The sequence below is a fragment of the Nylanderia fulva genome, unplaced genomic scaffold (assembly GCF_048542155.1).
Source record: "Nylanderia fulva isolate GAGA-0341 unplaced genomic scaffold, ASM4854215v1 Scaffold5, whole genome shotgun sequence".
Lineage (NCBI taxonomy): Eukaryota > Metazoa > Arthropoda > Insecta > Hymenoptera > Formicidae > Nylanderia > Nylanderia fulva.
The window spans coordinates 5,215,924-5,230,907 of NW_028190587.1; the positions used below are offsets into that span (position 1 = coordinate 5,215,924).

Consider the following 14,984-nt stretch of genomic DNA (forward strand, 5'->3'; position numbering starts at 1 on the left):
TTATGCGCCCTCGCGCCTTCGAATAAGCCACGCTCTGATCCTGAAGCTCTTTATTATAAATCCAAATCGAGCGCATAATTTCACTAGATATAAATATCTCGCGGGAGCAAGAAGGAAATTAGATTATATCCGATGAAAGGACCAAGCGCGATATTCGTCCCACAAATCCCGTCACTCAATAATCCCAACAATATCCTGTCTAATCGAGAACTCAAATTATAATCCGCCCAAAAAAAATGTATATGTACATTTGCACGTATGTGCATATGAATATAAAATATTTATTGTTCGATTAATTTATAAATACAATTTTTATATTTCTGTAATATTAAACGAGTATGTAATATAACTGTAATATAACGAAATTAGAGAAACTATATTTTGTTTAATTCACTAAAAAATTATTACGAATGAATTATATTTAATAATAGGTGAGATATATTACAAAATTTTCAGAATAAATAAATAATTATTTGTGAGGAAGAGGCAATTCTGTAGATTTATTGTGAGCTCATTTATTCGTAGAGACGTCTTCGTTTACATAACAAATGGCTCTAAAGACTATTAAATCCTGTACAAATTCAAGTAAAATAAATTGCGTACGAATGTTGCAAAACGATTCTTTCAAGGATTTTGCAAGATTAGTAGTTGCTCGGGCATACCGACTATTAAAGTAATTGACTATGAAATATGTTTCTCAAAGGATCCAATTAAGATCTATTACTCGGAGACCTTTATCACGACGCAGTAGCAGCGGCCCATTATTGAAGAACCCGACTCATGCTCCGACCCGAAGCTTTTCTCAAACATTCGTGTCATCGTTCTCTCTTGACGATTTATTATCATCTCCGAGACCCGCGCTTGCTTGCTCGCGTCGTCAAGTTCCTCTCCCGACATTCATTATGCACCGTCACCGTGATTCGACCGATGAACTCTTCGCATAAACACGCTCGTCGAGCGTTCGTCGCGTACCAGCTGGTCCTGAAAATAAAAATCAAAGCTGTTTGGAAAGTTACCTGAGCGAAGCGAATGTTCGGAGGTAAGAAAAAAAGGGTGGTTATTTTTTAAATCGTCAGAAATGTGAGGCCATGTTTACCGCATGGTACTAATCGTGATCAGTCGGGGGTGTCGAGTGACTAATGAGGGTTAAAGTCACAATGCTTTTTCACGCTGCAGAAGGATGGGAATCTTTGCGCCTGCGAGGTACTTTTTTTATCTTTTATTTCAAGCCAACACCGTGAATAGATATGCTATGAAATTCAGATTGATTTTAAATAGTTTATCATAAGTCATTATATCTGTTCATAAGATCTGCATTTGTTGCTAGTAGTTTATAAATTTTTCACAAAAGACAATTTTTAATTTAAGAATTAAAGATATTAATCAATTTAATGATAATAATTATTTATTGATAATAAATTATATTATGATATGACATCATGATATTACATTATATTTGTTCATATATAAGATCTGCATTTGTTGCTAGTAGTTCATAAATTTTTCACAAAAAGTTTGACAATTTTAAATTTAAGACTAAAGATATTTATTAATTTAATGATAATATTATTGATAATAAACAATTGTCTTTGTCCAATAAAATTATGAATTTAATTTGTTTACCAAAATCATACAAACACACTTAACGATGTTCTCTCCAGTTTTGAATAGGTTTGCTCATACATTAGCATAAATGTCGTAACTCTACTACTCTAACCAAGGTTTATTTATAACTTACACGGACATTATCGTTTGCTTTACTTCGTATATATCAGAGTACATCGCCGTAGGGTTCATGTTGTACAAGATGTATCCGGGGATGTGCATACACAGTTTGCGGTGAGGAGGATTCATAAGCAGAGAGTACGACGGAACGATATTCGACTGTGATATGATGGAAACTCAGACGACTATCCGGAATCCCGAATATGCACGTCGTCTTGCAAGTTCAATCATTTATTCATTCTCATTATTATCTAGCTATAAGCATACATCACGTTTTCTTCGTAATATAATTCCACTTGATCTCTCAATGAAAACAGAATTACGTACAAAATACTCTACATTTTTTTACAGTTCACTTTCTCATTGAATGATCAATGATCAAGGTTAATTTGCAAAAACAATTAGCAAGTGGAGTTTGAATATTCACCGCCTCATTACGTAGCAACTATTCGTAGAATAGAATCTTTCGCGTCATTTAATGAACAGAGATATTCGGCCGGCAAAAGCGACTAACGCAAATCGAATCGCAGATGGACAATCCACTCGTGCACTTAGGAAATCAGTTTGCCTGCACTATTGCAAGATCCGCTGGTAACCGCAGAGTCGCGCAAAAGGGCGAGTTGCACTTGACGTAAAATAGCGAAGGGCGTGCTACGTTAAGAGGGAACGTCGAATGTCATTGGTGGTCGAAACGAGACGACGAACCCGGGGCTCTGGTTTATCCGCGAGGATATTGTACAGGGAACGAACAACAAACTCCTGCTCGTCGTTATCACGTTCTCTCCCTCTATCTCCGACCGACCTCCCTCTTCCCCAGGGGCCATTTCTATTTGTCCTTCTGAGAGCCAAATCGTGTCGCAGCTTCCGACGGCACGCGTTCGCCAACCTTGGTGAACACGGAGCGTTCTCGGAGCTGCGCGAGCGGACGAAAGAACAAGGCAGGGAAAAGCGCGCGTATGTACGTGTACGTATGTAACCCATCTCGTGCCAACCGCCTGTTTTACGGCCGTAGAAATACACCGCGCGCTTACGACATTACCTAGTAATGCTACGAGGGTCCGTTAAAACCACGAAGAGGCGTTTAATGCTTATACGGGGGACGAACTACACCGGATAGTTTCGCGGTCCCAGCCTGACTTAATCTCCTCGAGACCAGCCTCCGTTTCGTAAAAAAGAAAATATCGTGAGTATACAGCAATGTTGATTTAATGTCTTCATAAAGCTAAATGTAATAAATATTTTTATATATTAAATAATTATTAAATATATACACATAAAATTTACTATTAATTCTTTTCCTAAACTTTGTTTCGTTCGAGATATAGTGTACTTGAATTTACATTATTTTCTTGACAACTCTGCTCAAATCTTTTTGTACGCTAGTCAAATGTGAAAACAATATAAAATTAACTGGAAAAAAACAAGAGGCATATATTTTTCTAAGCAAGCAAATAAATTACTCTTCCCATCATCGAGGAATTGTCCGTGACGAAGGTTGTTTATGCCACCTCGTGTCAATTGGTCGTTTTACGAGCGCGAAGACCTGCCGCGTCTTTACGACATTACGTGGTAATGTTATGAAAGGTGCCATAAAACTGTAAACGATGTAACGATGCTGTAGAGACAAAACTGATGCGAGTTATTAATAACATTTTCTTAATTTATTAAATAATTAAATAAATTTGCTAAAAGTGATGTGTTTACATGTGAAAAGGTTTTATATTTGTAGAAAATTAAAAATTTAATAATATATTTTTTTATAAATTTTCGATCTGTACTGTATATATATTCAATCTTTTATCATTCTTTAAATCCACACTTTCAAGAATATAAGATTTCCCAATTAATCAAGATCAATAGCGAATTAATAATCATTAAGCGTATATACAAAATACTAAGGATATAAAAGTAAGATAGAATCAAGCTTCCTCTCTCTTTCTCTCGCAGATTGCTTAGATAAGTGATTTGTATACGTAAAGGTGTTTCATTCACATATTCAACCAGCCGTACGACTAATTCGCATTCGCGACACAGCCGTGATTGTCCAAATGAATAATTCATTATCACCTATCAAGCTTATCAAAGAATGTACCGATGGTACCTTCTTCTTCTACCTTTTATCTTTACCTACTGCTTTTTTCTTCTCTTCAGCAAAGAATAAAAAATTATTCTTCCACGAAAACTCGCACAAATTATTCCTTTAAAAAAATTTAAAATTCGGAAAGAAAAACAATAAATTGATAGAATCGATTCAATCACGAGAAACAAAGATTGTCGACATTCTTATAACTGAAAGAATGTCTTTTTACTGGTTTCTGGAAGTGACTCGGTAGATAATTCATTTTTTTGGTCAACTGTTCTTGATCTTTAACATCTAGCCTTGAATTATTTCTTTGATATCTTTGCAATCTTTTTCGAAGACATTTTGCAAATTGATTTTACATTATTCGTCTATCTATGTAAAAAACACACAAAATGTATTTAAACAAAAGCAGCATTTTTTTAGTTAAATTGCCTTTCAGAAAAAATTAAAATAGAATATTATTAGTCTATGTCAATTACATGTGTAAATAAAATGATTAAATATTCGTTCTCATTAACATTAAATAAATATTAAGTAAAAATGTAAAAACTAAAAGAGAAAAAGAAGGAAAGAGAGAGAAGAAAATGTCCCGGAGGAACGGAATAATTTAACGATCTCTGTATTTAATCCGCAAACTAATAGCTTCCTGAATAATTGCCGTGCCATTTTTCCACCGTTACCGGGCGAAATAGCCATCATATTTGCGACGGTGATCGGTGAAACAGGCTCGACACCATCTGAGGCTTTCTGAATGAGTCATCAGTGCATTGGGAGCATTATCGTGTGCAACCTGGGGCCCCGCCGGTGACTTCCAGCATATAATAAATAGCTATGACTCTGCCATTGCGTTATATCCTTCCCCATGAGGTACTGGGACACTCAAATCCAAAGTAACGAGAAAATTTAACTCCTCGCGAAAAAAGAAGGTAATATATGACGAGCAAAATAAAATAATCTTATTTAAAATATTACATAAAATTTGATATACTAATAAGATATAGGTATAGGTATATCTAGCAACAAAAATATGAATCGTTCAAGAATATTAATTATATAAAAGTTTTTTAAAAGTTAATTATATAAAAAGTTTTTATTAATTATATAATTACACTGAAGTTATAAAGAAGAATTTATAGATTTTTATTTCCTTACTTTATGACAAATTATACAAGTTTTAATTTTTTATTTTATTTTTGATAGAAAACAATTGCATTAAAATTAATTGTGTCTCTCTTCACTTCCGTATATTTTATTACAATAGCCCTATCTGTATGGCATTTTTCAATGGAATAATTTATTGAGAGATTTATTTATCGACGTGTCGACGGCCGGTTTATAACATGCGTGATAAAATGCATAATCACGCACGATGAGTTCAGCCATATGATGTGATCAATTCACATAGAATTTAACATCTTGGTTTAGCACGGGTCATCAACTATCGTAAAAGTAATCATGTCATTCTAAAGAGCTGACACTTTACGGCTCGTAAAGCCATATAAGCGATGAGACTCATTTGCCATATTATTATGGGACACGAAGCCATGAATGACGCCGTGATTCTTCCATTCCGAATGCGCTGATTTTCAAGAGTTCTGCTTATGTTAAAGCAGTTTTCGCAGTAGTTCTGAACATGTACATTGCCTTTCTAAAGAGTTTTAATGAAAATGAGTGATAGAATATTTTTTAAGAAATTGTTTCCATCCACATTAATGCTGAATGTGACGTTTTGAGTATTAAAATTATATCCACATTTACAGTTAACTTTTGTTTTATGACTCGATATGTCACGTAGAAAATATTGAACCAAATGTGCAACGTTACATTCTAATTGTTTTACTGGTTTTGTGAACAATTCCATTTTAAACAGTCCTATTTTCGAAAGTATGTTTGCTCCTCCAAGTGATCATGAGTGCGATGGCATCAAATCGAATTTATTACGAGACACTTAAAAATTCGATTAATCAAACCATACAACTGGCTCAGAAAATATTAAAGAAGCAAAAGTGAACGAAGGTCGATTATCGAGAAAGAGCAAACATACTTTCGAAAATAAGACTGTTTAAGATGGAATCGTTCGCAAAAACAGTAAAACGATTAGATGCTGAATGTAACGTTGCACATTTGGTTCAATATATTTTACGCGACATACCGAATCATAAGTTAACGGCAAATGTGGATATAATTTTCAGATGTTTAAGAACAGTTTGATGACAGTTTGACGTCTTCGCTGTCTATACCTAATTCTTTTAAGCGTCAGATCAAACTTCCGATCGTTGAAATAATATTTCTGGACGAAAGCCCGGCGCGCGCGATAAAAGTGCACATTAATCCCGAGTGATTGATACTAATATGCAAATTTGCCGGAGTCTGTTTATCATACCATTACGGTGTATACAGTCATGAATATTGACGCGCATAACTGAAGTGGTCCGCGCACGCATAGTGCGTAAGATCCACATAATAGCGCATCTCGCTTAGTGGTTCACGATGATTAAACCGAGCTGGCATTCCTCGTGCGGAGGAAGCACATGGTTATTAACGACGCAGCTCGCACCTTCCCTATCCCTATCCGCATTCGAGATAATATCGATACTGCCTTCGTCCTGTTCGCGTTCACGAGACGCTGTTGGCGCTATTTATCTTGGCCGGATCCATTACCCGGGGGATGCACCAAGGTATGCAAGCAACACGATGCATAGTAACACGAGTAGTTCTGTTCTCGCGCTCGCACGTGATACAAGAGCCAGAGCTCTCTTTCCTCGCGCTCGATGACCGGTAAATAGGGAGAACGAGCAATCGGCGACGGAACGTACATCATATCACGATCCGCAGAATCCTTATTGGTAATATAGATAATACGACGGATGCATATTTTATCTTAATCGCCCTCGCCGAGGACGTAAATTGGAAACGTTAATGCACGGTAATGGCGCTTCGGCGTGCTTGTAATCGATATATTAATGCGACCTAATGTGCGCTCGATATACCAATCTCTCTCTCTCTCTGTCTCTCTCTCATGCCGGGCAATCATTCGTCATGTCTAGGACCGATTAAAACGCGGGTTCGAGATAGAGAGAGAAGGAACTCAGGTTTCACGGTAATAGCCGAATAACTCCTGTGGAAGGCGCCGGAACAACGCGCGAGGACAAGAGTCACGAGAGAACCCCTAGTCTTATTGTCGATTAGAATCCCCGAAACTTTCTCCGTAGCGATAATCACGCGTTCCGCTCTCGGTACGTGATACTCGCGCGCTTATCGTCGCGAAAGTAGCTATCGAGTACACACGCGCGAAGTTTCGGCACCAAGTTTCGCGGCACGTATATACGGAAGACCGCCTCGATCGTTTCCCTTTCAATTCGCACCCTCCGTGTTAAGAGAGAAGAGAGAGAGAGAGAGAGCTGGGTCGCGCTCTCCTCGGAATTTCGAAGGAATCCCGTCGGAGAATCTAAACAATATCCCGCGAAGCATCTCGCGGGTGAAGACGCTATCGGGATTAGGGTGTAGGCGTGTTCCTTCGTACGTAAGATAAGGTAAAGGAGACGCCGGAGGGGTCGGCGAGAGGCATCTGTTGCGCTTCCATGAGCAACATTTACATAATCGCCAGGCTGCAACAGCGGCTTCCCGCCATCACGCTACGCGTATCGTCGCGTTTTACGAATACGGGCGAGAGGATGCCGAACACTCGGCATTGTTGAATCGAACGAGGCGACACGAAGTCTCTCTAAACGGATCTGACGTATGCAAATATACTATAAATCCATCGCCAAAGCGGCAAAAAACGCGGATAAACTTCGCATCATCAGAGATATTGTTATATAAATCGTAAAGTGTGTCTTCCCACGCGCAAATGGACACACTATATTCGCGGATTTTTAAGACAGGGAAAGTCTGCGTGCGCAATTACTTAAAAATCTTCGAGAGACGGAAAAATGATCGCGAGACGTCTGTTCGGATGACAAACGACGCATTACGTCTCTCCGCAAAAGTGCTTTCGAAAAGAAGACTTTTGCACGGATCATTATAACTCGCTGGCTCGGACAATATTTTGCTACGAAAGATTGTTGCATATATAAAGTGGTTTCTTCCACGACAGAAGAAATGCAGAGGAAAAGGCTAAGCATTCCAAGTGCTAGCATTTCTCTTTTATTAAAAAGCTGTAAAGAATGCTCTCGCTTAAAAAGAATATGCACGATTTTATACAGCTAAGTATTTCGCATTTGCCATCCGCGTCTTGGAATCTATAAATTGAAAGCATCCCATCGTCGAGAAAATATATTATAATTGAACGAAATTTCGTAATATATTTGTTAAATATCGCTTTGGTAATTGTTCTCGCGAGCGGTATATACGGCTGTCCGGAATACCGATTCCGTCATTTCCGTCACGTTGCGATAATGAATGAAATTAAGTTCGATCAACGTCGCGGCTTATACATATTCGTATATACGCCGTTACGGTATCACGCTTACGGTCCTGACAGAGATACACAGTAGACGGCAGTGATATGATTTGCATGTCGTAAAGCGCGTCTATCCCATTGCCTGCTAACTTACTCGCGTCTCGTTCCTGGCGTAGAAGGTACATGACACACGTATTCACAATACACGCGCGCCCACAGTCTACAAGTTACACCTACGGATCCGGAGAGATGAACGACGTGACGCACTGAATACGTAACGATAGCATTTCGTATTAATCGCAACTACTCCGTATCACACATGCGTCACCTTTTCTTTGATAATGTTCTACGTAAAAATTGATTCAGCAAATGGAATGATAAAAGAGAGGGAAAGTATATTATAATAGATATTGTATCCTAAATAAAAAAGTTTTAAACGCCTTGTGTCGATTTTATTTCTCTGCGTTATTATTTTCATTATTTCAAATGAATTTCTTTCCTAGAGAAGAGTCTTTATGAAATATTCTTTTTAAATTTTTTTTTCATTGTCACTCATTACGCAATTTAATGCTTTAATTATGATTATTTTACTGTGCACAGTTAATTTTGCTATCCTATTTTTTATTCTTTCTCATATTCTAGACGGATAAGTTGATGCACAAATTAAAATATCAAACAAAAAAAAGAATACAAAATATAAAGCAATATACAGAAATTTTTTTTATAAATCGATCAGATTAAAGATGGTACGATTTAATTTTCTATTATATTACAGATAGTTAAATATATATGTGTATATATAATATTATTAAAATATTATTATGATTTGCACATACTTAATTTTTACAAAATTATAAAATATAAATCTCGGAATTCATTTCCTCGTTTAATAAAAAAAGCTCGAACGTTGAAAATTCATATACACTTTTAAGGAACAAGACTTGTTACGAGCACCTGTATGCCGTTTCCGCTATCTGCTGGCCAGAACTTATGACACTCAACCAATTATAATTTTAAGCAAAATACCATACAGGTGGCATACATTTAAACTTTTATGCGGAGCGTAAAAGCACCTTCACCGAAGCTTTTAAAGTTTCTCGGGAGGTTCTACAACATCCCAGGCTACATCCACCGGCGAGTTTTATGAGACTTTTTGCTTCTCCATCATATAATCATGTATTATCGATCAGTATCGATCAGTATGTGAAGTGATGGAGTCTTGCAGGAGAATGAGCCGTTGCCGAAAACAAATTTCCGGCATATTGGCTTGCGAAAGTACGCGAGAAATTTATGACCGATGTAAGCTGCGTATTCAAGCCGGATTTTTCATTTCGGCGAAAGAATTTCATGCAAATCAGAGATAGGTCCACACGATATATTTTTCTCTCGTGTTATCTTCTAATCCTTTTTCATATATCTCACGGAAATCAATTTACACATTCCTCTTCGCAAAACAAATAAAGAGCTTATTGTTAGTCGTTTCATCAAAAAAATTTTATACAATTTTTTTAAATTCGACATTATCTAATTGATAGAAAAGAATAGGATATAACGAGAAAATTAGTTTAAAAATTTACCTTGATAACTATTATCGATAAACAATATATTTAATTTTTCTGTTCAATGATATTAAAAATGGACTAACATTTTTTGAATTGTAAAGACAAGATCATTGTAGAATAATATATCGAATAATAGCGACTTCGCAAACATGCCAAATTCTATTAATAACTTGCAAGTACTTTAGATTAATAGGGAACTAGCATCTCAAATAATTAATGTTACTGTCGGAACTAAATCAAATTTTAGTCAAGTTTCATTGAACCCTCGTAATTACAAAGTTCAGACACGGTCATATTTCGGAAAGAACAAATTTTAACTCTCCTAGAAATAGAAATTCTATCCTTGCACTTTTATTTTGAGTTATTTCAAATTGCTACTTTAAAAGGAAAATCTCTCTGCATCAAAAATAATATATGTAAAGGCTATAAAAAGATTAATAAAATCTAATATCTTATATCAAGTCTTATATAAATAATTCTAAGAGATTTCATTTATAGACATCCAGAAGTGAGTCTTTTCTGCTGAGGATAGATATTAAAAACGTGAATGATAATGAAAGGCTCAAAAGAAAATCTACTTTGTACGTCATCGCTGTACTCGATGTGTACCATACGCATAGTATGAGAACTTCTCTTGTTGGCTAGCACAGATTAGGCATGCTTATTAAAGCCGCTATCGCTTTTACGTGGCGAAGTTTCAATGAGGCAGAGATTATATGCTGGAGAACGGACGAGATATTAACCGAGCTAGACGAAGATACCGGTCGCAATTACCTGACGCATATGACGTGAATACAATGGTACGATTAAAAAGCGGGCAACCAAGCGACAGTTTTTTTGACGAACCAATAAATGACCGGAGATGTGATAGATCGAGGGGAATATATCCAACTTTTTTCAGCTATCGAAAAATTGTGATTCCATATAACAAAGAGTGAAAAAATATGTCATTATGTACAACTATTCGACAGTTTTATGATTTTAAACAAATTACTTGCTTTTTGAAACATCTACTATATATAACTTCTCCGAAGCAAATCGAAAAATTTACAAGAAAATTTATCGGAAAAAATGTACAGAAATAAAAGTGACGAATGACTAGTCATCAAGGGATCCTTATCTTTCCGCATTATTTTTTCCTTCGGGAGGAAATATCTAACTTTTTTCAGCTATCGAAAAATTGCGATTTCATATAACAAAGAGTAAAAAATATATCATTATGTACAACAGTTTTACGATTTTAAACAAATTACTTGCTTTCTGAAGCATCTACTGTAAATAATTTCTCCGAAGCAAATCGAGAAATGTACAAGAAGACTTATCAGAAAAAACCTGCAATGTACAGAAATAAAAATGACGAATGATTCGTTATTAAGGGGATCCTTATCTTTTCCTCATTCGTCCCGGATACTCGACATTCGGATGCACCGTGCATAATCGCGATCGGGATTCGCGCGTCGCCGGACGCAAACATCGTTTGCGGCGGCGTAGGAACCAGTTTAGGCGCTTCCGCACATATTTGCCCACGTGTAGGTACATCGCTAAAGCGCGGTAAGGATACACTTATAGGAGAATGCTTGTAGACAGGACCTTCCCCGGAGCCTCGCGCGCGTCATACGAGCTGCATAAAATGAGCGAAACGCGGTGATTCCACCGCATATAATCCGACTTATACATATATATATATATATATATATATATATATATATATTTACGCGGTAATAATCTTATTTACCGAATAGCTTTTGCACAATGGCCGCGTCTGCGGAAAGAGAAACGAGGACGAGAGATCTCCGGAATCAGGAGGAGGCTCTGCGGATATACCAAGAACGATACCGAGCAACAACAACAACCGCGGCAACGACCCGACAACGGCGGCCGCCTCTCGTGTGTACCGGAGAGGAAATGCGATAAGAGCGAGGATAGGGCCACGATACGCGGTGTACGGTCGTCGTGATCATTAGGCAAATGGAAATGCTATTAAACCCCGGGGTTCGTTCGCTTACGTCAAAACCGCACTTGCGGAGGCGGCATGTCGTTTCCCCCGCGACAACAATACAACGTTCTCTCTCCGTAGCTCTTCCAGATTACAACGAAAAAGACAAGCCGCGCGCTCGACTGAAAAGCGAAGGATGGACGAATGACGATATTTAAGACAATTATACGACATTTACAACGAATCGGTAATTACCGTATTAGCTGTGACATTTATTAGTAATTTTATAATAAATTGTTATAAGAGTAGCCATCTAATCTGCTCAAATGATTTTTAAATTAGCTAGATAAAGATAAAAAGAGAAGAAAAGATAAAAATTCATCTTAGAGAAGATATTGTTTTATTTATATATATATAATTTTATTTAGATAACAGCAAACATTGAGTGTAGCGAATATGAAAAACTGGCTTTCGACGCTAATTCGATATACAAAAAATGTCACAGTACTTTCTAGGATAAATTTTTTGTTACATTCGGTATATATCATTATCGCTTCTCTCCTTGCATGACAATTTGTCTCACGAGCTCATTATCGCAGAAACTTCTACTTGGCTGACTTTTAAATATATAATAATGTATCCGATATCTCTGCCACACGTGAGATCGTTTAGACACGCAAAACGCGTGGAAAATTAAAATTCGACAGTGACAAAATATGAAACAATCCAACTACCGGAAAATACATTTCTTCATATGTATGTGGAAAATGCGCGACGCGCGCTGACAAACATGTTTGATGTACATACGTTTCGCATTTTTGCATATACATAACTCTTTCAATTAATTCATATCTCCCCCGCATATTTCACGGAGAATAATATATTTATTCTGCGTTGAGCAATTTATTTGCATGGTTCGTAAATAAAAATTGGGACCGGTTCTATTAGTACGATCGAATTTAAAGATTATTGCAATATCGTAATTATATTTATGACGTGGTCTCCCATCGGTTTTGCTTTTTGTCCAATTTTTCGACTCGCAAAATGGAATTAAATATTTCCATTTGTATCGTACGTGAAATGTAGCAAAAGTTATTCCGCGATAATATAGTAAATAATGTGGCTTTGAAATCAATTTTTTGTTACTTACTCGACGCGAATATTTGCATACAAATACATATACAATACGCAAACGTGTACGATACGCGTATATTCGCGTTTCCGATTTAAAAAATACGATCGTGTAATATTGTGTTACCGCGCCGCGGCATTGTTTTTCCGCTGTACGCGATCAATAATCCGAATGTGCAATTTCACGTGCACGCGCGCATATTAATTATTTCGCCGAATGAATCGTCCCATTCACCGGAAATATCGGCGTTTCCCATTATCGCGATTATTTTTTCATTGACGCAGCCCGTTTTTGCCCCGACAGACGCTCGCTGTCGTAATACATTTAATTTCGAGATTCGCAAAATACGCGCAGACGAGTTCGCTTAACTATCTATAAGCCGCTTACAAACTATTAGAACGGACGGTATACGTATATATAGAGAGAGATCTCCTCCCGTTCTTGCTTACAGTTACGTCGTCGTGAACCGACCCGTACATTTGAGAACCATTACGAGCGAGAAACCGATGCAAATTCATGAATCACATACATATAGCATTCATGCACTCTCGAAAGACGCAAGAAGCACCGCGAGGGATCTTATAAATTATACATGTCATCTCTCCGTCTTAACGAGCAAAAAATGCTCCTCGACCGATTGGCGAAATATCACCGGGGAAAGCTGGAAAAGACTCGGCCCTCTCGCGCACAAAACGTTCCGATCCTCCGGAAGCGATCGCGCGCAGCATTTCCGGTTTCACGACCGCCCTCGCGGTATATATCCGGCACAATGACGTTTTTATAGAGAAGGCTATTTTCACCCTTTTCCATCGAGGGAGACGCGCAAATGTGTTTACACCCACAACACACATATATGCATTCGCAAGTATGCACGTGCGTGGACGCGTACATCGACATATTAAATTACGTCGGCGTCGGCGACGCTGGTCCAGGCGACGCCAGTGAGACGACGCATCGCGAAATCGCTAATGGAATACCCTAGTCCGGCATATTGTCGAATTTTCGTCGGATAAAAGCCCGGTTAATTCGTAACCCCCTTAACGGGCCACGCTAATGATTCCGTTTTGGCTTGGTGGTTCGACCTGTCATCCGGCCGTCACGCGCAGATGCAGCTTGCCCGGTTTGTGCCCTGTCCCTCCCTCCCTTTCGCGAAATTGCCTCACCCCCTCCCCTTTCGTCCTCGTCTTCTCCAATTCTGTCCGCCCTCTTCGTCGCGTTCTATACTTTCTACATACGAGTGTATATGCACCGGATAGTCTGATGGCCCGGTAGTATCGATTCATCTCGAAACCGACTATAATTATGTCAAATCGTATCTCCGAAATTGAACTGGTTTCCGCGAGCACGTATTGTCATGGAGAATCTCTGTATTGCAGAGATATTTAACGTGAAATGGGAAAAGTGAGGAAAAATGACGTTTGACCTCATTTTTATTAAGTAAGAATGAAATAATGAATTTTTATCAGATGTCTTGTAATCCAACTCGCAGACAATATTATATTATACATTTGAAACAAATGGTTTTAAGATTCAAGCATTCGCACAATATTTTTTTTTAAACAAAAGATAAAATAATGAATTTTTATCAGACGTCTTGTAATCCAACTCGTAGACAATATTATATTATACATTTGAAACAAATGGTTTTAAGATTCAAGCATTCGCACAATAATTTTTTTTAAGCAAAAGATAAAATAATGAATTTTTATCAGACGTCTTGTAATCCAACTCGTAGACAATATTATATTATATACTTGAAACAAATAGTTTAAAAATTCAAGCATTCGCACAATAATTTTGCACAATACATGTCGCTAGATTTTGGTGAAAATAGCAAAGTTAGATGTCTGAAATAATTTCCGATATATCGAAACGTATACGCGACACTATGGTGACTCGTAGCGCAGAAGTATGCGCTAGTTACCGTGTTAGCAGTGTTTCCGTGTGAGATTAGCGTGCTCGAGAGCGTTTGAATTATAACCACAGGTAGAGGGAGGCAAAGTTGCCCGTACATTTCATTTGAGGAATCGCGCGACTATATACGGATCAGTTTCCGGCGCGAAACAATGCCCGATAAACGTTCGCACCAATGTCGTGGGTCACGGGGCGAAACTAATGTAACCTTACGGTTTCGCTCGCATATA

The 14,984-nt window shown here is 37.6% G+C and overlaps 1 protein-coding gene across 1 annotated transcript in view; it reads right to left on the reverse strand.

Moving 5' to 3' along the window:
* Positions 1–436: 436 nt before the first annotated feature.
* Positions 437–14,984, reverse strand: part of LOC114941715 (uncharacterized) — a 236,864-nt gene continuing 222,316 nt past the window's right edge. The window contains exon 6 of the mRNA XM_085487087.1: positions 437–981. Within this exon, the coding sequence (XP_085343213.1) occupies positions 843–981 (139 nt within the window). The 3' untranslated portion in view covers positions 437–842. The remainder of the gene's footprint in view (positions 982–14,984) is intronic.